Raw genomic sequence first — 20,505 nt, 5'->3', positions numbered from 1 at the left:
GGACTTGCTAGGTTCCCAAATTACTTTATTTGCTTTTTCAGGATCCAAAATGTCCTTATTGAACACCAGCACACGTAGTATGGTTCCATTAAAGACCAGTGGTTTGCCTGTGGTCTGCAGGGATGGAACAGAATACAGGAGTAGCAAAGTACATGGGTGTGCATGGGAGGGGCCATACCGAACAGACAGTGGTCATATTAAGTAGCAAAATTGACAGAAGAAGGGATAAGAACCTGCTTTAGAGTACAAGACCCCGCCCTCCTAGGGTCTCTTCTGCATTGTCAGGTCTCCTTCCAGGGAGCCTCACAAACAAGCAGAGTCCTCCTCCTTTCCAGGTGGTCTATAGATTATAGAAACTTGGCTTTGAATGACAGTCCCAAATCTAAGAAAAACACCAACTGCACGGAATTCCAAGATTCAGGCTACTGGTTCCCTGGAACCAGGAAGGGGAGGAAAACTCCACAGAGCAAAGAAAAGTACAGCCTGGTTAGGGGTTCCTGCCAGAGGGGACCTTACACACTCAGCTTCACACTGACCTGGAACCCTGCATCCGCACAGCCTGCTTTATAAATGGCATCCAATGGGTGCGGGCCCTGGGACTGTCCTGTATTGTGCTCCCAAGCCCTGCAGAAGACCTACATTTGTGTTTGCCTTAGAGATAGAGAAGCAGAGGCTCAGTGGGAAATGGCTTCCCCAAGTTCATGCCACTCAGAGTAAATCAAAGCCCATCTAATGGGGTGCCCCCAATCCCCACAATCACTTAAACTCTAAATCACAAGACACGACACTGTTCCACAATGTTCCAGAATGAGTAGGCATCAACTCGGCTAGAGAAATGGGTGGAATCCTTGATGGGCCCTGATTCCTCCACCCTACTCTGCTCCAGACAACTCATTTCCCTTTAGAGACTGGATATCCACATCTGTAGGACAGGATGGAGAGAACCACCAAGACCCTTTCAAACATCGCTATCAGGAGTGGCATCCTCATCGCTTGAACTAGGATCTGTTCAGCAGGGAGGATGGGAAGGTGTAAGTTCCCCTTTGTTCTGTAAAGGGTGTCACTGGCTGAGCCCCTTTTTTTCTTCCCTCCTCTTCTAAGCCTTGCCCCTTGTGAACTTCCTGCTCTCCAGCCTCGCTCCAGGGCCCCACACAGTGAGGCCACCACTAGCCTTTTCTTCCTTTACACAACAGAGCCACTGTCTCACTCCATCACAGCATCTCCCGTCTCCAGAACATCTTCCCTCTTCAATTCCCACCTCAACACATGCCAAAAAGCACCCTCTTGTCACTCCTTTCCTTGGTGGGCTCCCATTCCTTCTCTGAGATCTGGCTCAAGTCCTCTGGGAAGTTTCTGAAATCCCACCTACCCACCCAGGGTTCTTCTGTTCCATGACCCTTGGCTCTCAGCTGTCAGGATTCAACTGCCTTACAGATCTCGTCCCTATCATATCCTCTCAAGACCTTGGCCTGCCACGGTCTAGCACGGAACAGATGTTTCAGATACACTGAGAACATGTGCAGACGAGAGCCAGCTGTGTCAGTGGGAAGTCATGGGGTGCACATCGGCTAATCAACACTTGGGAGAGGGAGGCAGAAGTATCAGGAGTTTTAAGGTTGTCCTCAGCTACAGCTCATAGCCAGCCTTAGTTACAACATTTTTGTTTTTGTTTTGTTTTTGTTTGTTGTAAAGCTAGACTCTTATGTAGCCCAGACTGGCCTTAAAAATTTACTATCTAGTCAAGGATGACCCAGACTTTCAGTCCTTCTACCTCTATCTCCCAAGTGATTTCAGGCATACCCACTATGCCTGATTTACGTGGTGCTAAAGATCAAACCCAGGACTCTGTGCGTGTTAGACAAACATCCTACAAACAGCTGCCTTCCCAAGTTGCTCCTTCCTAATGGAACAGTCCACATTTAGATGGCCTATTCCTGAGCCTTCTGTCATCAGGTGAGTGACAGCTGCTGGGGCCAGGCAGAACAGGCTTGGGTATAGCTTCCTAGAGACACTCCATAGGCAACTTACACAGGCCACCTGGAGTGCCTGATACTAACACCTATCACAGGCAGTTCTGAGGCTGTGAGTCTAGAGCAGGTCCTGAATCCACATTAGATCCAATGGTTTGATGCATATCTGCTTTGAGGACTAAGGAACCCAGTGACCTTTGAAGTGCTATATTTAATGATGTTCACTGTGTGAATGAAGTCAGTCTGGCATGCTCACTTTGTAACCCTAGTGCTTGGAAGCTGAGGCAAGACCAGCCTGGGCTACACGTTAAGTTCCAGGCCAATCTAGGCTACAGGGCGAGATCCTGTCTCAGAGAGAGGAGGGAGAGAAAACTAAGAAAAAAGAAAAAGGGAAGGGAAGAAAGGAGAAAGATAAGAAAGCAAGCAGGAGTCAAGATGAACATGATGGAGCCCAGGGATTTGGAGCTTCAGGTTGAGGCTACAGCTCCTCAGACTCAGGGAGCTTCCGGACCCAGCCCTGAGCAACCCTGTTGAAACTCGGTCTGAGGCGGAGGAGTTCCAAGCCACTGAAAGGCTCCGGGGCAAAGGGGAGGCCTGCTTGGAAAACAGTCTCCCCAACATGGGGTCCTCCAAATGGCACTGGGGTCCTGGAAAAGAGAAACAGGAAAGATGGGCTATGTGAAAGAGGGGTAACAGATGTGCTCACACCCAGCCTCTCTTGAGGCCTCGGTTTCCCCTTTTAGGCAGCAAAGATCTATACTATCATTAACTGGTCCTTGTTGAAGTAAGTGGGAAGTTTCTAGAAGTGGCCTAGGCAAAGTTCTAGGCTCCCCTCCAGTCAGTGCCAGAAGGGAACAACACTGGAAGGTGGATTTCTCTTTCTCACTTTCCATTAAGACAAAATACCCACAACCCAGAGGACAGCTGACTTCAAGAAGGAGCAAAATGCCAGTGACAAGGAGAGCCCAGCCCTTCTCCCACACACAAGCTGCCAAGGGTGAGAATTCTAAAGCTAAGGAAGAGGCAGGGACGAGCTTCACATCATCTGCTGCCTTGGCTTGTGGGTAAATCGGTGCTTTTGCCTCCGAGGACAAATTAGCATAATCGTTTTTAACCTGAAAATATGTAAACTGTCACCCAGCAACTCTGTTTCTAAGCATATGGCTGGGGGAGGCTCCTGCATGCTCGCGTGAAGAAGCAGACAGCAAGGCATGAACAAGCGGGAAGTAGCCCTGCACCCTCTGATGTAGGGACACGAGCCAGCGAAGCGCAGAAACTCAAGGGAAAGGGAATCGTCTGTATGGGAGAGATAGGTTCCAAAAGCACAGTGGTGAGTGACAAAAAGCACGCTACAAAATGAAAGTATTCATATACACAGCAGTGCGCACACCCTCTGGTAAGTGGTGGTCAGTACAAATGATGTGGGATCATAGGACATCCTGACAACCACCGGTGTTACCACCGCAAAGGAATCGGGTGGGAGAGTGGCCAACAAAGAGATCCTGTCTTTGCTTGAGGGTCATGTCCACCCGGGACTCTCCCAGATGTCCGTGCGTCTGTCCCTGTGCTCTCCCTCATGTCTGCAATAAACTTTCCCCACCGCACCTAGAAGCAGCTATGCACCTTTCCTGTCCTTTTTTATTCTATTTTTTTTTTTTCATTTATCTGGTGCAGAAACCCGGGGAAGCCATGTTTCCTTCTCCTCTTTTCTCATTCACAGCTGCCTAATGCTGTATGTATTTTAAGCCTTTTGCTGGGAGAGAGCCATACTAGGTATTGACCATGGGGCCTCATGCATGCTAGGCAAGTGCTCAATCCCTCAATTGCACCCATTTTTATTTTAAGAAATACATGCCAGGCAGGGGTGACGCACGCCTTTAATCCCAGCATTCAGGAGGCAAAGACAGGTGGATCTCTGAGTTTGAAGCCAGCATGGTCTACGGAGTGAGTTCCAGAACAGCCAGGACTACACAGAGAAACCCTATCTCAAACAACAACAAAAGAATACAGAAAGCAGTATTCTGGTAGTTCCCCGGCAAGGGGGACTAGGTTCGCCTCTGGGTGGAATTGCAAACCTTGGCTAGGGTCGGGGATCCTGCCAGGGCAGTCCTACTGCTAGGCTACCCAAGCTTCGCCGGCAACAACTAAACCCTTTCTGGGGCAGGCTGGGCAATGTCTGAGCCCAAAAGGCTTCACGGCCATGACTGGGAGTCCAGAGTCCTGGCCTGGGCCCTGCCTGTCCACTAGAGAGCGAGCAAGTGGTCGGGCAGCAGTGAGGACCTCGGAGGGACAGCACTTCTGCTTGGTAGAGAGCTAAGGCTCTCACACTCATCTGCCCGGTCCTCCAGCCAGTGCCCTCCTTACCTAGTCAGCCGTTTAGAGCGGTCAAGTCCCTCTCTGTGTATTCTCAAGGACCCCATCCTTCCATCCTTTCTTTCCCTAGGCCCTCCCACACAGTGCCTGTCTCTCAGACAATCTTCGTGTGTGGTCTCAGCAGGTACCAAGACTGCTGACTGGCTGGCCGGCTCTCTGAACCCTTCTTGTTCTCATTCAGAGCTGCCTAGATCGGAGCACCACGTTCAGAAGCAGCATCGAGACAGAAAAGACAACCAGCTGGTGCCCCTCTGCAGATCCGCCGCCATCTGGGACTCCGGCTCTGCTTGCAGGTTCCCAGGGCGGAGTTCCTCCCGTTTCTGCCTCATTCTCCCATCCGCTTTCCCCATCATTTCTGCCTGTAAGCAGCAATCGCAGTAGCAACAATCGCAGTCGCAGCCCTAAGAAGCAGCTGGCTCCTCGTCCCACAGAACCTTCGGCTAGGACCTCTCACGTTATCTCCGCAGCAGCCTTACATACTGGGGAATGCTGCATTTTGCAGGCGGAACAACAGAGGTGCCGAGAGGTTAAGTTACTTGTCCAAGGCCGCACAGCCAGGTCTGGAGTCCGCATCTAAGTATGCATTAAAGCCATGCACTAAACCAGTATAGGGCACTTCCTCAGCGGCCCCCAACTCATGCTATTTTCCACTTTCCACGGCCTCAAAGCCACCTTCTAGGCCTTTTCCATAGTACTGGGGAAAGAAAAAGCAGGATAAGCCCAGAACCGGTGAGATCTGGAGGTGTCCCCAGGGAAGGACAGATTTGAGTTTTTGTTCCAGAGCTGAAAGGAGAGCAAGACAACCCAGACTTCTGGGACTTGAGGCCCAGCGCTGCCCCTTCCTCTGGGGTCTTCTGTGCTGAGCAGGCTGTTCATATGCCTGAGTGTGGTCTTTATAGAATGAGGGGAATCGGGTGCTTGCAGCAACATGTAACAGAGGTGCGACATGTTCACCTTACACACACACACACACACACACACACACACACACACACACACACACTTATTGAGTACCTAACAGGGGTGAGGCAGTGTTCTAGCAAGATCTCGGTAAACATCTGTAACGTGCTAGTGTTACTGCCAGTAAGCAAAAAGTACTCGGCCTCCCCACCCGTTATGTCCCACGCAGCCTGGCTTTACTTGTTGAAGTTGCGATAGTCGCGAACAATGGGGGTGATGCTGCCACTCGGGTAGTCTCGGTAGCTGACGAACTCCTGCCATGGACAACTGTACCCTTTGGGGATGGCGGTGTGGTTGAACTTCTCGGGCGGGATGCCCTTCAGCGGTTCTGCATAGCCTGTGGGTGGAGTGTTGCTGGTGACAGGCACTGCCAGGGCTCCACCATCACCCCCACTCCTACCCCGCGGGCGAGAAAAGCCAGGGCAGGGAAGAGGAGTCAAGAGAGCGGAGATAGGGGTGGGGTATGTGAGCTTCCGATCCCAGGACGCCGGGAGGGCTGCAACAGTGGGATTCAGCCTGCCCTGAGAAAGGGATTCGCTGTGTAAATAACCTGGGGAATTTGTTGCGATTCTTTGAGCCATCGGTGCCCCAGGACACAGGGCAGCAGCTCACCTGGTGCCAGGGCACTTGGACTACGGACCGAGTCAACACCAGTCACTCCCGGGTGGGCCATGCTGGGGTCCCCCAGTGACTCCCGGGAAACGTGGAGCTCCGAGCCATGGTTCTGCTCCGAGCCGTGGTTCTGCTCCTCCGGGCCATTGAGAACCTGAGCACAGGGGCGAGCACTCAGAAGCAATGGCCAGCCGCTCTTTGGTCGCCCGTCCCTTCCCGTAGCTGTCCCTTGGGAAAGGGGTCACTCCTCACCGTAGTAACCTGCGCTGCTCTGCCAGCCACTTTTCCTCGGGCACTTCCCGCCAGGATCTGTTGGGGGGAAATAAACAGGTAGGGACGCTCTGCTAAGCAAGAGGCCAGGATTTTACTACCACCACCTGAGGAATGTGGAGGGAGAACGTAGGGTGTGGGGTGGGGAGGGGAGCTTGGGAATGCAGATGGTTTACAGGGATGCCCCAATGCCTGTGATACTGGAATATTAATAGCACTCATTGCTACTGTAAATCTAGTCAGAATAAAACACTCTTGAGCCTCAGTTCCCTTCTGAGGGTGGCTGTAGTGGTGGGGGTGACTGTGGTAGCAGTGGGGGGGGCAGTGATGGTGGTGATGTTGGTGGTGGGGGGTGATGGTATACTCATGGTATGATAATGGTGACATATTCTCCTCACACCTGTAGAGCCCTTTCTTAGCAAGCACTATCTCAGGCACCTGACAAAGGTGGCCATCTTGCCATCTCTCTCCTCCTCCCTCTTCCCCACTCAAGTAAGGTCCAGAAATTGAGTGATAAAGGGAGAAATGCCCCAGACTTGTTTAGTATTTTCCAAAATTATCCACCACCAGCAAACCATTCTTTTGTTGTATTTTGAGGTAGGATTACTTATGTAGCCCAGGTTGGGTTTGAACTTGCTCTGTAGCCAAGGACAGCCTTGAAACCCTGATCCCCTGTTTCCACCTCTCAGATGCCAGGATTACAGGTGTGTAGCATGCTGGTTTTGTGTGTTTCTGGGGATGGATGAAACCCAGAGCTTCTTGCACGCTAGGCAGACACTTAACCAACTGAGTTACACCATACCCCTTATTCTTAACTTTATCTCTGTCAGCCAGTTCTACGGCCTTTTCCTTCTGTGTTTCATACCTAAGCCAAACTGGTCTGAACTGCTTCTGACACTATGTAAACAGCCCAGTGCATAATCTAATGAGGGCGTGCAGGATACCCCACTCCACCCATCCCCCACCATCCACCGTCCACAGGGGTCCTCAGTCTGGTTAACTGTCTTTAGACTAACCACTGGCTTCCTTCTTGGCCTTGATTTCCCCAAGAGCACACAATGGCTTTACTCACACTCTGCAAACTTTCTGAAAGCTCAAAGGTAAACTTCTGCACCCGGCGCTGCCTCTTCTGAAAGAGGAGGGATCCCGGGTTGTTGCGGAGAGACAGCTCCTCTATCATCAGATCCTGAGGTACACTCAGCTTCTTCCCCAGGTCCAGCGAAGGGACTGTGGGAGAGGTCAGAGGGGGCTCTTACTGTCTGACCTCAAGGCAGCCCTGCCATTACTCCTGGGCAGCACCAAGCCTCACACTTGCCAGCACTGGGCATCATTGTTCTTTGGGTGTTTGCCATCTGCGGGCTAGAAGGCACCTCAGAGATCGGTGGGCACAGGCTCAATGATGCTCAATGGTGTTTCAGATGTTCTTGGCCATTTATACTTACTCCATTGATTTCCTTTGCACCTCTTTGTCTATATTAGTAGTGAGAAAGGATGAGACTCTAAGGTTTTTTGTTTTGATATGTTTTGTTGTTGTTTAAGGGAACCACAATAAGAAACAGTAAAAGAAAGGGAAGACTTGACCAGAGCCACTGGGAGGATGGAGCAGCCATTCACCAAGATGGAGGAGATGAAGGAGGAGATGAAGGAGGAGATGGTTGTGGGGAAGATGAGAATTTGGCTTGAGACACATTCTTTAAATTTTGCTGATTTAATTATATTTATTTGGGGTTTTGGAGACAGGATCTCACATAGCCCAGGCTGGCTTCAAACTTACTATTTAGGTGAGGATGACCTTGAACGCTGATCTTCACTGACCTCCATCTCTTGAGTGCTGACATTATAGACATATATACCAACAAATCCACCTTGGTTGTTTTAATTTTAAAAATTGTCTTTCAACATTATTAAAACAGCATAGGTTTTCAAGAAAGTTATAAAGTACAGATATGAGGAAAGAAAAATGCCACTGTCTCCCACCCAGAGATGTACGCCCCACCGTAAAACCCTTTCAATCACTATAGCAAAAGTGCTTTGTGACGTGATTTACCAAAGAGTTCCCTTTTTGCAAGTGAATACATTTGTGCTGTTGGGTCGTTTTGTCCACCTGACACAAAGGGGGTCATCAGGGAAGAGGGAACCTCAACAGAGAAAATTTCTACATTAGATCAGCCTGTAGGAAAATCTGTGGAACATTTTCTTGGTTGAGGTTGGAGGACCCAGCCCCCTGTGGGTGATCCCAACCCTGAGAAGGTGGCCCCGATGGTATAAGAAAGCAGTCTGAACAAGTCATGAAGAGCACGCCAGTAAATGACATTCCTCCATGAGTCTCCAGTTCCTGCCTCCACATTCCAGCCCTGATTTCCCTCTATGACAGACTCGGATCAAGACATATAAACAAATAAACATAAACTCTTCTCTCCCTGAGTTGCTTTGGGTCAGGGCATCTTTGTCACAGCAGTAGAAAGTAAACTAAGACATTTTTACTTTGCTTTTTATAGTTTTATTCAAACTCTCCCAATTATCTGAAAACTTGGGGATATTCTCAGAGGCTAATGAGAAAGGTCTGTGTTCAAGGCAGGCTGGGCTACATTGTAAGTGCCTGTAAAAGCAGCCAAACAACAGAAGCAGCAGCAAAGGCACCTTTTCAGTCTGAGGAGTCTTATAGACATTCAAGTGGAAATGACAAAGAGGGACTTGTCATAAACTTGGAAGGCTAATGTTAGTTCAAAGGAAATAAAAATCTAGAGATCAAAATCTGGGGCATCATGATCTTATAAGCAATGTTGTTGCCATTGTTTTCATTTTTCTTTCCCTTCTCTCCTTTTGTTTTTAGTAATTCTTCTATTTATTTAGTAAGTTATAAGGGGTGGGGCTATGTGCCATAGCACGGCTGTGGCAGCCAGAGAACAACGTCCAGGAGTCTTGCTCCACCATGTGGGTCCCAGGAACAGAATTCAGGTTGTCAGGCTTGGCAGCAAGTGTCCTTATCCACAGTCTTGTGTGGCCCAGGCTGTCCTTGAACTTGCTATGTAGCGAAGGATTACCAGGAGCAAGTATGCACCCTCAGGTCTGTCTCATGTTGGTTTTCAATGAAGAACTGAAATCAGTCATTAGAATCAGTCATTCATTAATCCACTTAGAGGATTTTTGGGGCCACTGACTATCCTTAAGTGTTTGGATCCCATCCCCATTGCCTGTGCCTCCCTGAGAGCAAAAGACATAAGTATATATTTAACCAACAAAGGAGGCCTCTTGGAAGACATGGTGATGGCATGCTAAGGATGATGGTGGGAAAGGATTCTATGCAGGCAGCTTAGCTAACATAGCCAGTCTTCAACATCTGATACAGGGTGGGGGTGTTGTTCAGTGGTAGAACACTTGCCCAGCATGTAGAACCCTGAGGCCAATCTCCTGCCGCACAGGAAACACACACACACACACACACGTACTACACACCTACACACAGAATAAAATCAGACATAGAGCCTCCTGTGTCAGGTGAATATAAATGACATTTTAAGCTGGGAAACTGGATGAGGTCAGGGAGAAAAGCAAAACAGATCCAGAGAGGCAACGACTTCGCCCAATTTTGGTGGAGTAGAAAAATGCCCTTGAAACCTGGGGTGCGGGACAGCAAGGAGGAACTGCAGAGAGGGCACACCTGGCAACCAAATCCTGAAAGACTTCAGAGACAGACAGCCCAAGGTATCAAACCAGATGAGACGTGAAGAGTGACCATCAGAGTTAACAAGTTGGGGTCATTGATGATCTCCCCTGGAGCAGTGACCATAGAGCATTTGGCTGTGAACGTGTGACTGGAGAGGACCCAAGAGAAAACTGACAGTGGAACAAGGGGGCAATGAGCCAGAAACAGGACGTAGGATGTTCGGGGAGGGCAGCTGTGCAGCTGTCTGGTTTCTTCAAACAAGAGAAAGAGATGGAAAAAGAAAGAAAAGGAGAGGGGCTGTTTTAGATTACATTTTAAAGAGACATGGCACAACCAAACAAGAAGCACGCGCCTTTGCTTGGGTCCTGATTAAAACTACAAATGGGGGCTGGAGAGATGGCCCGGCATTTAAGAACACTGACTGCTCTTGCAGAGGATCCCGGTTCAACTCCCGGCACCCTAAAGGTAGCTCACAACTGTCTGTAATTTCAGTTCCTGGGTGGTGGCTGGGGGCATCTAACGCCCTCTTCTGGCCATACAAGAACTGCATGAATGTGCTACTCACACACGCAGGCAAAAACCCACCAATGCACACAAAATACAAATAAATAAATCCTTTTTTAAAAACTTTTTTTGAGACAGCATTTTTTCTGTGTAGCCTTGACTGTTCTGAAACTCAATCTGTAGACCACACTTCGCCTAGAACTCCGAGTTCTGCCTGCCTCTGCCTCCCGAGTGCTGGGATTAAAGGCATGTGCCACCACCGTTCAGCTTTAAAACTTTAAAAAGTATTAAATTTAAGAAATCTAAATACAGACTAGGTCTTAGATGGCGCTACATCATTACTGCTGATTCTGTTCAATGTGTTAATTACTTTTTGTGACAAACAGGGAATGTCACTTTTCTTCCTCTGGTTGTAGGAACTGGAGATAGAGGAGGTGTCATGCTCTTCAGGGAAGTGTCACATACTTTTGCCTCCTAATGCTGCGTGTCCCCTCCTGTCTCTGCTCCTGATGCTGCATGGACCCTCCTGTCTCTGTCTCCCGATGCCACATAGACCCTCTTGTCTTTGCTCCTGATGCTGCATAGACCCTCCTGTCTCTGCTCCTGATGCCGCACGGATTCTCCTGTCTCTGCCTCCTGATGCTAGGGTTACAGGAACCTGCAGCCATGCTCAATGAATTTTACATGAATACTGGGGATTGGGACTCAGGTCTCCCTTCTTGCATGGAAGTACTTTTCACCCACTGAACCATACCCCTTGTCCCTATTGTCACTGTCAACAAGGAGTCAGACTACAGCCGAGCTATGTCCTCAGTCAGTCCTTCCGGTACACAAGAGCACCCCGACTCTTCTTTCAAGGATCTCACCCAAGACAAGCTTTGGGACCACCATGATGAACTGGTTGGATAAATATGACACATTGCAAACAATGCTGTGCTTTGGAAGCTGGCGGAGGGGACGCAGCAAGATAAATCATGAGAGGATGGAAAGAAACCTGTGATCTGCTGCTAAGGGAAAAAGAAAGACCCTGGAGAACATGGTCCATGTACATGTGCATATAAAAGTGGTGAACAGAAGAATCCACACCAGGATGCTGACAGTGGTTAGTCTATTCAAGTCGTTTCATTATGAAGAACTTTCAAACGCATTCATGTGCTATTTTGTTCGAATTGTTAAAAAACAAAACAAAACAATTATTTTTTGGGTGTTTTGCCTGAATGTATGTCTGCACCACATGCATACAATACCCACAGAGGTAGGAAGAAAGTGCCAGATGCCCTAGAATTGGCGTTATAAACAGTTATGAGCCCTCAAATGGATTCTGGGAACTGAACCCCAGTCCTCTGGAAGAACTGACAGTGCTTTTAACCAATTGAGCATTTCTCTGGCCACTTGTCTGGATATTTTAACTGGGTGTGTTATTTACAAAACCACAATAGAAGCAGCAGATCTGGGGACAGAGAGACCAACAGTCAAATCTCAGCTTTGCTACCTACCAACCAGGACCACCTGGCCCCTCTGAGCCCTGCTTCTGTTTTTGAAGAGCTGGAATGATAATATGCAACTTCGGGCTGTTGTGATGCTTAGGTACCTTAATACATAAAAGCTTCTAGCACAGTGTCTATCCCATAGCATCCAGAAATAGTGATAAGTGCTTTGATTGCTATTGCTTTTTTTGAGGGGTAGGGTTGAGACAGGGTTTCCTTGTGTAGCCCTGGCTGCCTTGGAACTTGCTCTGTAGACCAGGCTGGCCTCGAACTCGGAATTCTGCCTGCACTGCCTCCCAAGTGCTGGAATTAACGAGGTATTCCACCACTGCCCAGTGATTGCTATTGCTTTTCAATGGCTGCTTTAACTTGAAAATGGCATTAGTGTCTGTGATGGTTTCATGTTCACTATTTAAATCCCTGATCCCTAGTTGGTGGCACTGTGTAGGGTGACTATGAAAACGTGAGGAGACGGGGCCTGCTGAAGGACTGTGTCACCTGAGGGCTGACTGTGAGAGAGCGTAGCATCACCCTACTTCCTGTGCTTTCTCTGTTTGCTTGTGGTCGAAGATGTGCTCTCTGAGCTTCCTGCTCCTGCTGCCTGCTGCTGTAGCCTCCCATCCATTGTGGATTCTCCCTCTGGAGCTGTAAGTCCCAACAAACTCTTCCTTCTGCAAGCTGCCTTTGTCACTGGTTCTCATTATAGCAACAAAAGATAGCTAATACATGTCACAGCAATAATCATGTCTGGTATAAATTACGTGTGTTGATAGTTGGGGGGTCTGTCATTAATGACAGGGACAAGAGACATAGAATTCAGCTGCATGACTCCTCCAGTTTAAGCATCAATACTTCACAGTTTGCATAAACAAGCACGCAAAGTCATGGAGGGTGTGTCTGGGGGTGTGAGTCAATGTTACACTACATGCTTTTCTAGCATACATGAAGCCCTAAGTTTGATCTTCAGCATCCAAAAAGGGGGGGGGAGAATCCCATGACAACAAAAAGAGACAAGAACACACAAGGTAGGTTAAAAGACTAACTCACATATAAAGCCGTACAAGGCAGAGGTTACAGTTCAGTGGTTCGTGTTTGCGTAAATGTACTAACTAGGCTCTGAGTTTGATTCCCAGTGCCACATAAAGCCAGCCTGGAGGCTGGAAAGATGACTCATTGAGTAAGAGCATGTATAAACATGAGGCTCTGAGTTCAAATCCCAGTACTTGTATGAGAAGCTGCACTCCTTAGACCCCAGCACCGCTAGAGGACAGAGACCAAGGGTCCTGGGCCTGGTAGCTAGTCAGTCTAGCTCCAGGCTCAGTGGGAGACCCTGGGTCAAAGGAATAAGGTTGAAAACGATAGAACAGGATAACCAACGTCTTCTCCTGGCTTCTTTGCGCATATGTGTGTGCACACATACACACACATGCGTACACATACACACACACGCATACACATACACACACATCCACATCCACACACACATCCACATACACACACACATCCACATACCCACTTATCTACCTGCTCCTGCCCACCCCTACCACATTGCACATTGTCAGCAATATATATCAAGTTTGAGACCATCCTGAGATATATGGGACCCTGTCTCAAAAAAATTATTTCTAAAAATAAATTGTAAGTCACACGATACAAGTGTTGAATCTGGCAGTCTCTGACCAAGACTGAGCAGCAAAGGAGCTCGGTAGCATTTATCAGAGTGTCTCTGTTGCCAAGTACGTGCCAGTCACCTGGGCATTAGTCCAAAAGACAACAGTGTGGGCCCTGCGCCAACTGCACCAAACCATCGTCCCAGGAGATGATGCTGTGGGTCTGGATTTTAATCAGCAACACAGAGCCACTGAGGTCACACAAAAGCTTGAAACTCCCCACTAAATTGAAATAATTTTTAGACTATTTGAAGTGCTCTAATAAATTCCACGCTTATAATGGGACTTCTCAAAGCAGCCTTGTAAAATTGCCAAGCATGGATCTTAGGTGACTTGTTCATAAAGTCGAGGCACGTCTTAGTAGAATGGTTTGCGGCCAGCTGAGCCACCTTCCCTTCAGTCTCCCCGTACCCCAACACACATGAAATGGAACTGGACTACCTGTCCTGTCCCCAGGCTTCAGTGAGACCCACAGCTGGGCTGAATCTGGAACCAGAAGGAGTCCTTAGAGCTCAGTTTGACCTCAGAGAGGGCTGGGAACAGGGTGATCTTGGAACCAAGGATGCGGTTTGGGTTACTCAGCTGTTGTGGAGAAGGGTGAGTTCCCACAAAAGCCTCAGAAAGCATCCTAGCCTGGGAGCATACTCCAGAGATGCCTCTAGAGACTGCTGTGGGACCCTCACTTGCTCGCCAGTCCTGAGACCAGCAGGCCTGAATGGCCATAACCTGAGGTCAAGGGGAGTCTGCGGAACATAGAGGGCTGGATCTACCTTACCTGGCTCAGCAAGATCTCCTGTGACAGCCATCGCTGGCTCCTTCTGTTCCTTGGGGATCATCCTGTGGAGGAGAAACTCCCACAAATGGCCCAGGAAGCTTCCTTTTCTCCCCAAACCTCTTTTCAGTCCTTGTCGCCCAGCCCCAGCCCTGAGCTGACCATAGTCACAAGCAAAGGCTAGAGGGGTTGAAGGGCATTTGAGGTCTGTATAAGAAGGAGAAGACTGTGGGCTTAAGAGGTCACACAATCAGAGGCCAGTGTTCTAGGAAATCACTCTCTTTAAGGGCTTCTCCCTAGGGTCCTGTCCCCAGGCCTGGGGCTTCGGGGGTGGGGAAAGTAGGGCATCAGGCTCTGTTGTCATCATGACCTAAGAGCTCTAACTGGAGGCTGGAAGAGGTTGGGGCATCATGAATCAAATCAGGGCTACCCTGGGGGGTACATGCTGGTACTTGGTCCTGAGACTAGCCCAACAATATAGGCAAAACCATCACATCCTCCCCTGTCTCTACACCTTTGAGCTACTTCTATGGCAACAGAGTTATCTTTGGTAAATGCCAGTATAACCACCTGATTACCAGCTCCCCCTCTAGAGCCCCCTTTCACATTCCCCTTTCAGAAATCTGGCCCCTGCCCACCTGTCCTAACTCAGTTCCGAGCACCACCTCAAGGCCCCAGCCCTCAGCTGTCCCTACCTGGCATCTTGTCTCTTACTCTTCCTTCATCCCTCTCTTGCTTTCCAGGAATCTTGGAGCTGATTCACAAATACAAGCCCCAGAGAACCTGTGTGAGTTCCCAACCCATTTTCCCTAACATGGGTCAGGAAAGGAAACCCAACCTTGAGTCCCTCATCCCCGCCTGACCCTGTGTACCCCTCTCCTTGGCTCCCAGATCTTTCCGTGCTCCATCTGTGTTCCCATACACAACAGGACCCTGGACACTGACCGAGCTAAGTCCAGTAGGCTCCCCTGACTTTCTCTGCATGTATGACCAAGTAATAAACAAGTAATCCACTAGCTCTGTGCCTCAGTTTCTCCTTTGTAATTTAACAGCACGGATTAGACTAAACCACAAGAATGGGTTTCAGGGTTATCCATGGACCTTTAAAACCAAATCCAAACCTGAGCATGTCTGCACACAGTTGAGGGTCACGAGATAATTGACAAGCGCCAACTATGACTTATCTGAGTTAGAACACCATAGTTCTCAGATCTGTTCCCAGATAAACATTCACAGGATCTGAGCAGGGTCCCCCGTTTACAGTCAGGGAGTTGTCTCTCTGCAGGCCTACGATCCTGAAGACCGAGCAAAACTACTACCTCTGCTCACCTTTAACCCCAGTCTTCCCATTTGATGTCCAGGACCCTGGAGCTTATAATTCCCTTCCTCCTAATGCAGACCCTGGACTTCTGTGAGGCCCAACCACCGCCCCCCCACCCAGATCACCTACAAGGCCCTGAAAATTACCTCATCTCCTCTGCCCACTCCCCCTAGGTCCCAAGAGCTCCCTGGAAGATGAGAGGATGATGCCTGTACCTGGTGGGGCCACAGTAGGTGGGAAGGAATGTCAGACCCTTAAGATTAACACCTCCGTCGGGGAGCTGGAGTTGTGTGGTCAGTGTCTAATGCAGTCTCCCTGGTCAGCGGTCAGTGAGCAGGGTGTGTCCTACAGCCAGTGCTTCAGCTGACAAGAATCACTCTTGCCTTCTCCGTGGGTCAGCCTTATTTCGGGCTGCAACAGGAGCCGGGGCCAGATGCGAAAAGCACTGGGCTCTGGGGAAGACAGGTGTCCCGGCAGCAGGCCCTTGCAAACAGAAGGGCTTGCACCCCCCTGGCGCGGTCACATTAGAACTCTGGGGATTGGCTGCCTTCGCTGAAGCTTGGTAACGGCTGTATCCCTAGTGTCTAGAGTAATGCCTAATAGAAATTCAACAAATGTTCGCTGCCTAAATGAAGTATGGATGGGCGGAGGAGTAAGTGAACGAATTCCCCAATATCTTTTCTTGACTTTTCCTTTCTCCCTCCCTCCCTCCCCTCTTTTCCTCCCTCCTTTCCCTCCCTCTTTCCATCTCTCCTTTCCTCCCTCTTGCTTGTCTTCCCTCCCTTTCTCTTTCTCATCCTCCCTACTGTCTTCTCATATTCTCTGAGTCTCTATCCGTGGACTAAAAATAAATATGCCCGGACTCTATCTCCAAGGAGCTCAGCTAGCCCAGACTTGACCGGTAAAACAGCCTTTGTGCTATCGTCTCTCCAGCGTTGCTCTGAAAGAGCTCAAGGAGCAGAGAACATGGTGCCAGCTCAGTGTGAAGCCTAGGAAGTCCTCCCAGAGGAAGACGCATTGGCACTGGATCTTGGAGGATGCAGGATTTGTGGGAGTCCACCAGGCAGAGGTGACCTGCAGGTGGAGGACAGATCTCTTGCAAAGACTCTGGAGGGCTTGGCAAATAGGAGCTGAGGGTAGTGCTGGGAGTTGAGGCCAGACAGGTGGGAAGAGGCCAGATTTCCAAAGGGAACTTGTGTTGCAAAGGGCTGATAAAGAGATTAAGCTGGCAGAAGGTGGTGGTCAAATTGACATTTTCCAGCGACAGCTGCTGTACACATACAGGGTTGAAAGGGGCCAGGCTAGAGGCAGGGAGATTGTGTGGTAGCCAAGAGAGAGATGGAGGGTAACTGACGTATGGGTGGAGACAGAAGCAGTGGGGAGGAGGAGAGGTTATTGAAGAGCACTTGAATAATGCCCACATCTTGGAGATGGTCTGGAAATGTGAGGTGTGGGAAGGAAGGAGCAGGTGGGGGTGAGGTTGGATGGTGAGCTCATTCCATCAAGGATGAATTAGCTTAAGGTACTGAGTGCTGGACAGCAGGCGGTTAGATACTGACTGCTCTCAGGACAGGTTCCAGCAGAAGTTACGACTTGTGAAAGGCACACAAGTCGATCCCAGGGAAGGGTGGGCACACAACAGAGTGGTGAGCACCTGAGTCCATCAGTGCAGATGGCCCCAGTGGCCTTTCTGACACCCATGTAGGGCAGCATCCTGGGCTCTGCTCTGAATGCAGCTTTCTGCCCCTTGGGTTTCTGGGTCCAGTCTCTGCTGGGCCTGAATCTAGAGGCAGAGCTAAGGGATGGCCTCATCTAAAAGTAGGAACACAATCACTCTTTCTGAACCAAGGTTGGCCCATGGAAACTGGGTCCCTGATGACCCTGCTCTCACTACAGTTGCCTAAACTCACATGGAACCTCCCCTGGAGACTCTTGTCCCCAACCTGGAATCCTGAGTTCAATGAAGAAGTAGTAGCAGAGCGCTGGAGCCTGCCCCAAATTGGCTCTGCCCACTATGGCCACAGCATTCTGTAGCAGCACCACTCCGAGACACTACTTAGATCAACTCTCCCCTCACTCAAATGGGGAAACCGAGACATGGGGAGGGGGTGGTATACTCAGATCCACCTAGCTAATCAATGACAGAATCTAGGCTTCAATTCAAGGACGCCTGTGATCCCAGGTTTTTCCAGCTGTTCTTATGGTTTCCAAAATCCAAGACCATGTGGCTCAGATATTCTGTGGACTGGTGTATGCTTGGGAAGAAGAAAAAGGCTTCCTGAAAGGCAAAAATGACACAGGAGGCAGAAGAATGCAGAAAGCATTTATTGCTCTGAATTCTACAAGAGGCATGAGGCAGGATACAGGCAAGCTCTAGTGTGTTAGAGACCATAAGGGAGAAGGCAGTCACCATGGCAGAACAGCAGTAACAGAACTGCAGTTTCTCAAAGCTGCCTCCTGTTGGTTGTCTGAGGAAATGCAGGTAGAAGCTGATCTATGCCACAGCATCAGCTGGATGTCTAATAGTGTCTTCTCTGGGACTCCTTAGCTACAAAGGATGCTGCAGCAGGTAGGAGCTTTGGTAAATGTATTCATTTATTGACTGAACTGAGTGCTCTCTCATCTTCCCAGTGGAGACAGGTTCCCAACCATGGGCATTACGAACCTCTCCTTTATCCCAATATACTCCATCTCAACTTTGACTTTATTCCACCCTGATCCCTAGCTTCCTCTAGGGAGTTCTAGATCACCCTGATGTGTGGGTAAATCTACTAATTACTCCAAATCCCATCATCCCTTGCCTTTAACAACATCCTCCTGTTTTGTTTCACCTACGTATATTTGCACCTCATTGAACTACAGCACCTGAACCTCCAGGTTCTAAATTCTGAAGCTGATATTTTGAACCTCAACAGGTATCATCAGCCAACGATGAAAACCACAAAACTCAGCCACATCCTTCCCAGTGTCATTCTTGGGGACTGGAATCAGAGCCACTGAAGTTTAGGGGACCAGCTCCTCAAGGCCACTGGGTATAGGCACGAGCTAGGCCAGAGTGAGATGTGAAGAAAATGAATATAGCAGTGCCCACTCTTCTGGGCCGAGGCCTGAAAGTGAAGGGAGGAGGCGTTTACTTAGTGGCCAGAAACACAGACCCATACTGGTATGACCCCTTGACTTCCCACCCAGGTTTATTGTCTCTGAATTCAAACCTCGTGATCCTCCACCCTCACCCTCCCTTTCTAATACTATGGGATGTGTTTCAGGATGAGAACCCTCAGAAATCAGGAGTCACCTCCCCCCAATACCTGAGTCCCCTCTATGCATCCTGGCCATGGCTTACATAATATGCAATGAGGACCTCTTTCCAATTAGGTAAGGCCAGGTGGGGGGCAGCCATGTAAGGCTCTCTTCTCTCCTCAGCTTTGAAAAACACCAGATTTCCCACGACCAGGCCCAGAAGGGCAGAGGTCTGGGGCTCCTGAGACCCATAGCCCCAGAGAACCCAGCACTTCACACATTGTTCCGCCCTGGCCATAGGGAGACCCCGGACACCCTGCGCTGGGGCAACAAAGGCAGCAGGGCAGAATCTGGGGAGACTCTTCCAGCTCCTTCTCCCCAGAGGGGCCCAGCAGGGCACCTTGAGCTTGCCTGGGAGATCTCGCTAAAGGTCACCAGATAAAAATAGGGCTAGTCTGAGAAGGGATGGAAAACAGTTGCTCCTGCCTAGAACTTGGTGCCAGGAGCCGGTGGTCAAGCCAGGGCCTGGGCATGGGTCATGGCCTAGGTCCTTTTCAACACCATACTTTGGCAGGCTGCTGGAGAACGGAGTGAAGGAGGAGCACGCTGCAAGCCCAAGGGTGGGGGGCATGGCTGCCTTCTCCAGGGCACGAGTGTGTGAATAGAAGGGGAAAATGTCTGGAGACTGCAGCAGCCAGAGCTGAGGGTCAGAGATGGGAGGCTCTCACTCAGGGTCACACAAAGGAATGGCAGAACCAAGGGCTAGAACCCAAGTTTGAGTGACTAGCCACCTGGCCCCCAGGCCCAGAGCTCTCCTTCTCTGACCCTACTCTGGAGCTGTCCAATGAGGTCAGACCCTTTGGGGTCCCGGTGCTGGGGTCCCCCAAGCTTGGTGCCTCTTTGGGCTCAGCCCTTCCAGGGTGGGAAACTTTAGGTGGTGCAGGAGGCCTCGGTGGGGAGACTACCACGCTTGAACCTCAGGCTGCCATTCCAGCCTCGAGGACAGATGTTGTAGCCGAGGATGCCAGGCGACTTTAGCCCGGAGTCCTCAGAGTCGAGGGACACGTCGGAGTCTGTGGGCGAGCGGCGGTAGGGAAAAGGCCTGGACGGAGTGGCCTGAGGACTCTGGGGACTAGCGCAGGACGGAGGCCCGACCGGCAGCGGGCTCCGCGGGATGGGGGCGAAGGCGGCTCCGCGGAAGGCGCCTGCGGGGCGAGCCGGCTGCGGAGAGCGCATGCGCGGCGGCGCCCCCCGCGGCGGGGAAAAGGGCCGCAGGGGCTCGGCGGCCGCTGGCCGCGGGGAGGCGCTCTTGCGCCGGGCCGCGTTGATGATGTTGCGCGCCAGAAGCGCCTGCAGCTGGCGGCTCGGGGGCCGCGCTTCGGCCTCCGGTCGCAGCGGGGAGACCGAGCGCTCGCTCCACGAGGGGGACATTGGCGGTGGCGGCGGCAGCGGCGGGGGGCTGCTCATGCTGCTCCGGTGACCCGGCTCCCACGGCCCCGGGCTCACCCAGCCGTCCAGGCTGCTAGGGGGCCGGGAAGCGCCCGGCGTCCAGGGCGGGGACGTGGGCAGGCTCTCGGGGCGGTCCTGGGGAGAGAGCAGAGAGGGTTTGGGGAAGGTTTAGTGCCAGGTCCTCCAGAGTCAGAGTCGAGTATGGTTGTC

The 20,505-nt window shown here is 50.4% G+C and overlaps 2 protein-coding genes across 5 annotated transcripts in view; both read right to left on the bottom strand.

Moving 5' to 3' along the window:
• Positions 1-59: 59 nt before the first annotated feature.
• On the bottom strand, positions 60-16,138 carry Myoz3 (myozenin 3). The gene is made up of 7 exons (XM_050157837.1): positions 15,822-16,138; positions 14,289-14,350; positions 7,258-7,412; positions 6,168-6,224; positions 5,916-6,048; positions 5,484-5,640; positions 60-2,617 (listed from the first exon to the last, which is right to left on the bottom strand). Exons 2-7 carry the CDS (start codon positions 14,347-14,349, stop codon positions 2,449-2,451), a joined length of 732 nt encoding a protein of 243 aa, XP_050013794.1. The 5' UTR covers position 14,350; positions 15,822-16,138; the 3' UTR covers positions 60-2,448.
• A 1,778-nt stretch (positions 16,139-17,916) lies between these two features.
• Synpo (synaptopodin) overlaps positions 17,917-20,505 on the bottom strand; it is a 54,746-nt gene continuing 52,157 nt past the window's right edge. For all 4 annotated transcript variants that reach the window (XM_050157815.1, XM_050157813.1, XM_050157814.1 and 1 more), the window contains one exon: positions 17,917-20,430. In XM_050157815.1, the coding sequence (XP_050013772.1) occupies positions 19,777-20,430 (654 nt within the window). In that variant the 3' untranslated portion in view covers positions 17,917-19,776. The remainder of the gene's footprint in view (positions 20,431-20,505) is intronic.

Source organism: Alexandromys fortis, unplaced genomic scaffold, assembly GCF_014885135.2.
Source record: "Alexandromys fortis isolate MF-2015 unplaced genomic scaffold, M_Fortis_MF-2015_v1.1 scaffold_94, whole genome shotgun sequence".
Taxonomy (NCBI): Eukaryota; Metazoa; Chordata; class Mammalia; order Rodentia; family Cricetidae; genus Alexandromys; species Alexandromys fortis.
This window is presented reverse-complemented; position numbering and strand designations above follow the sequence as displayed.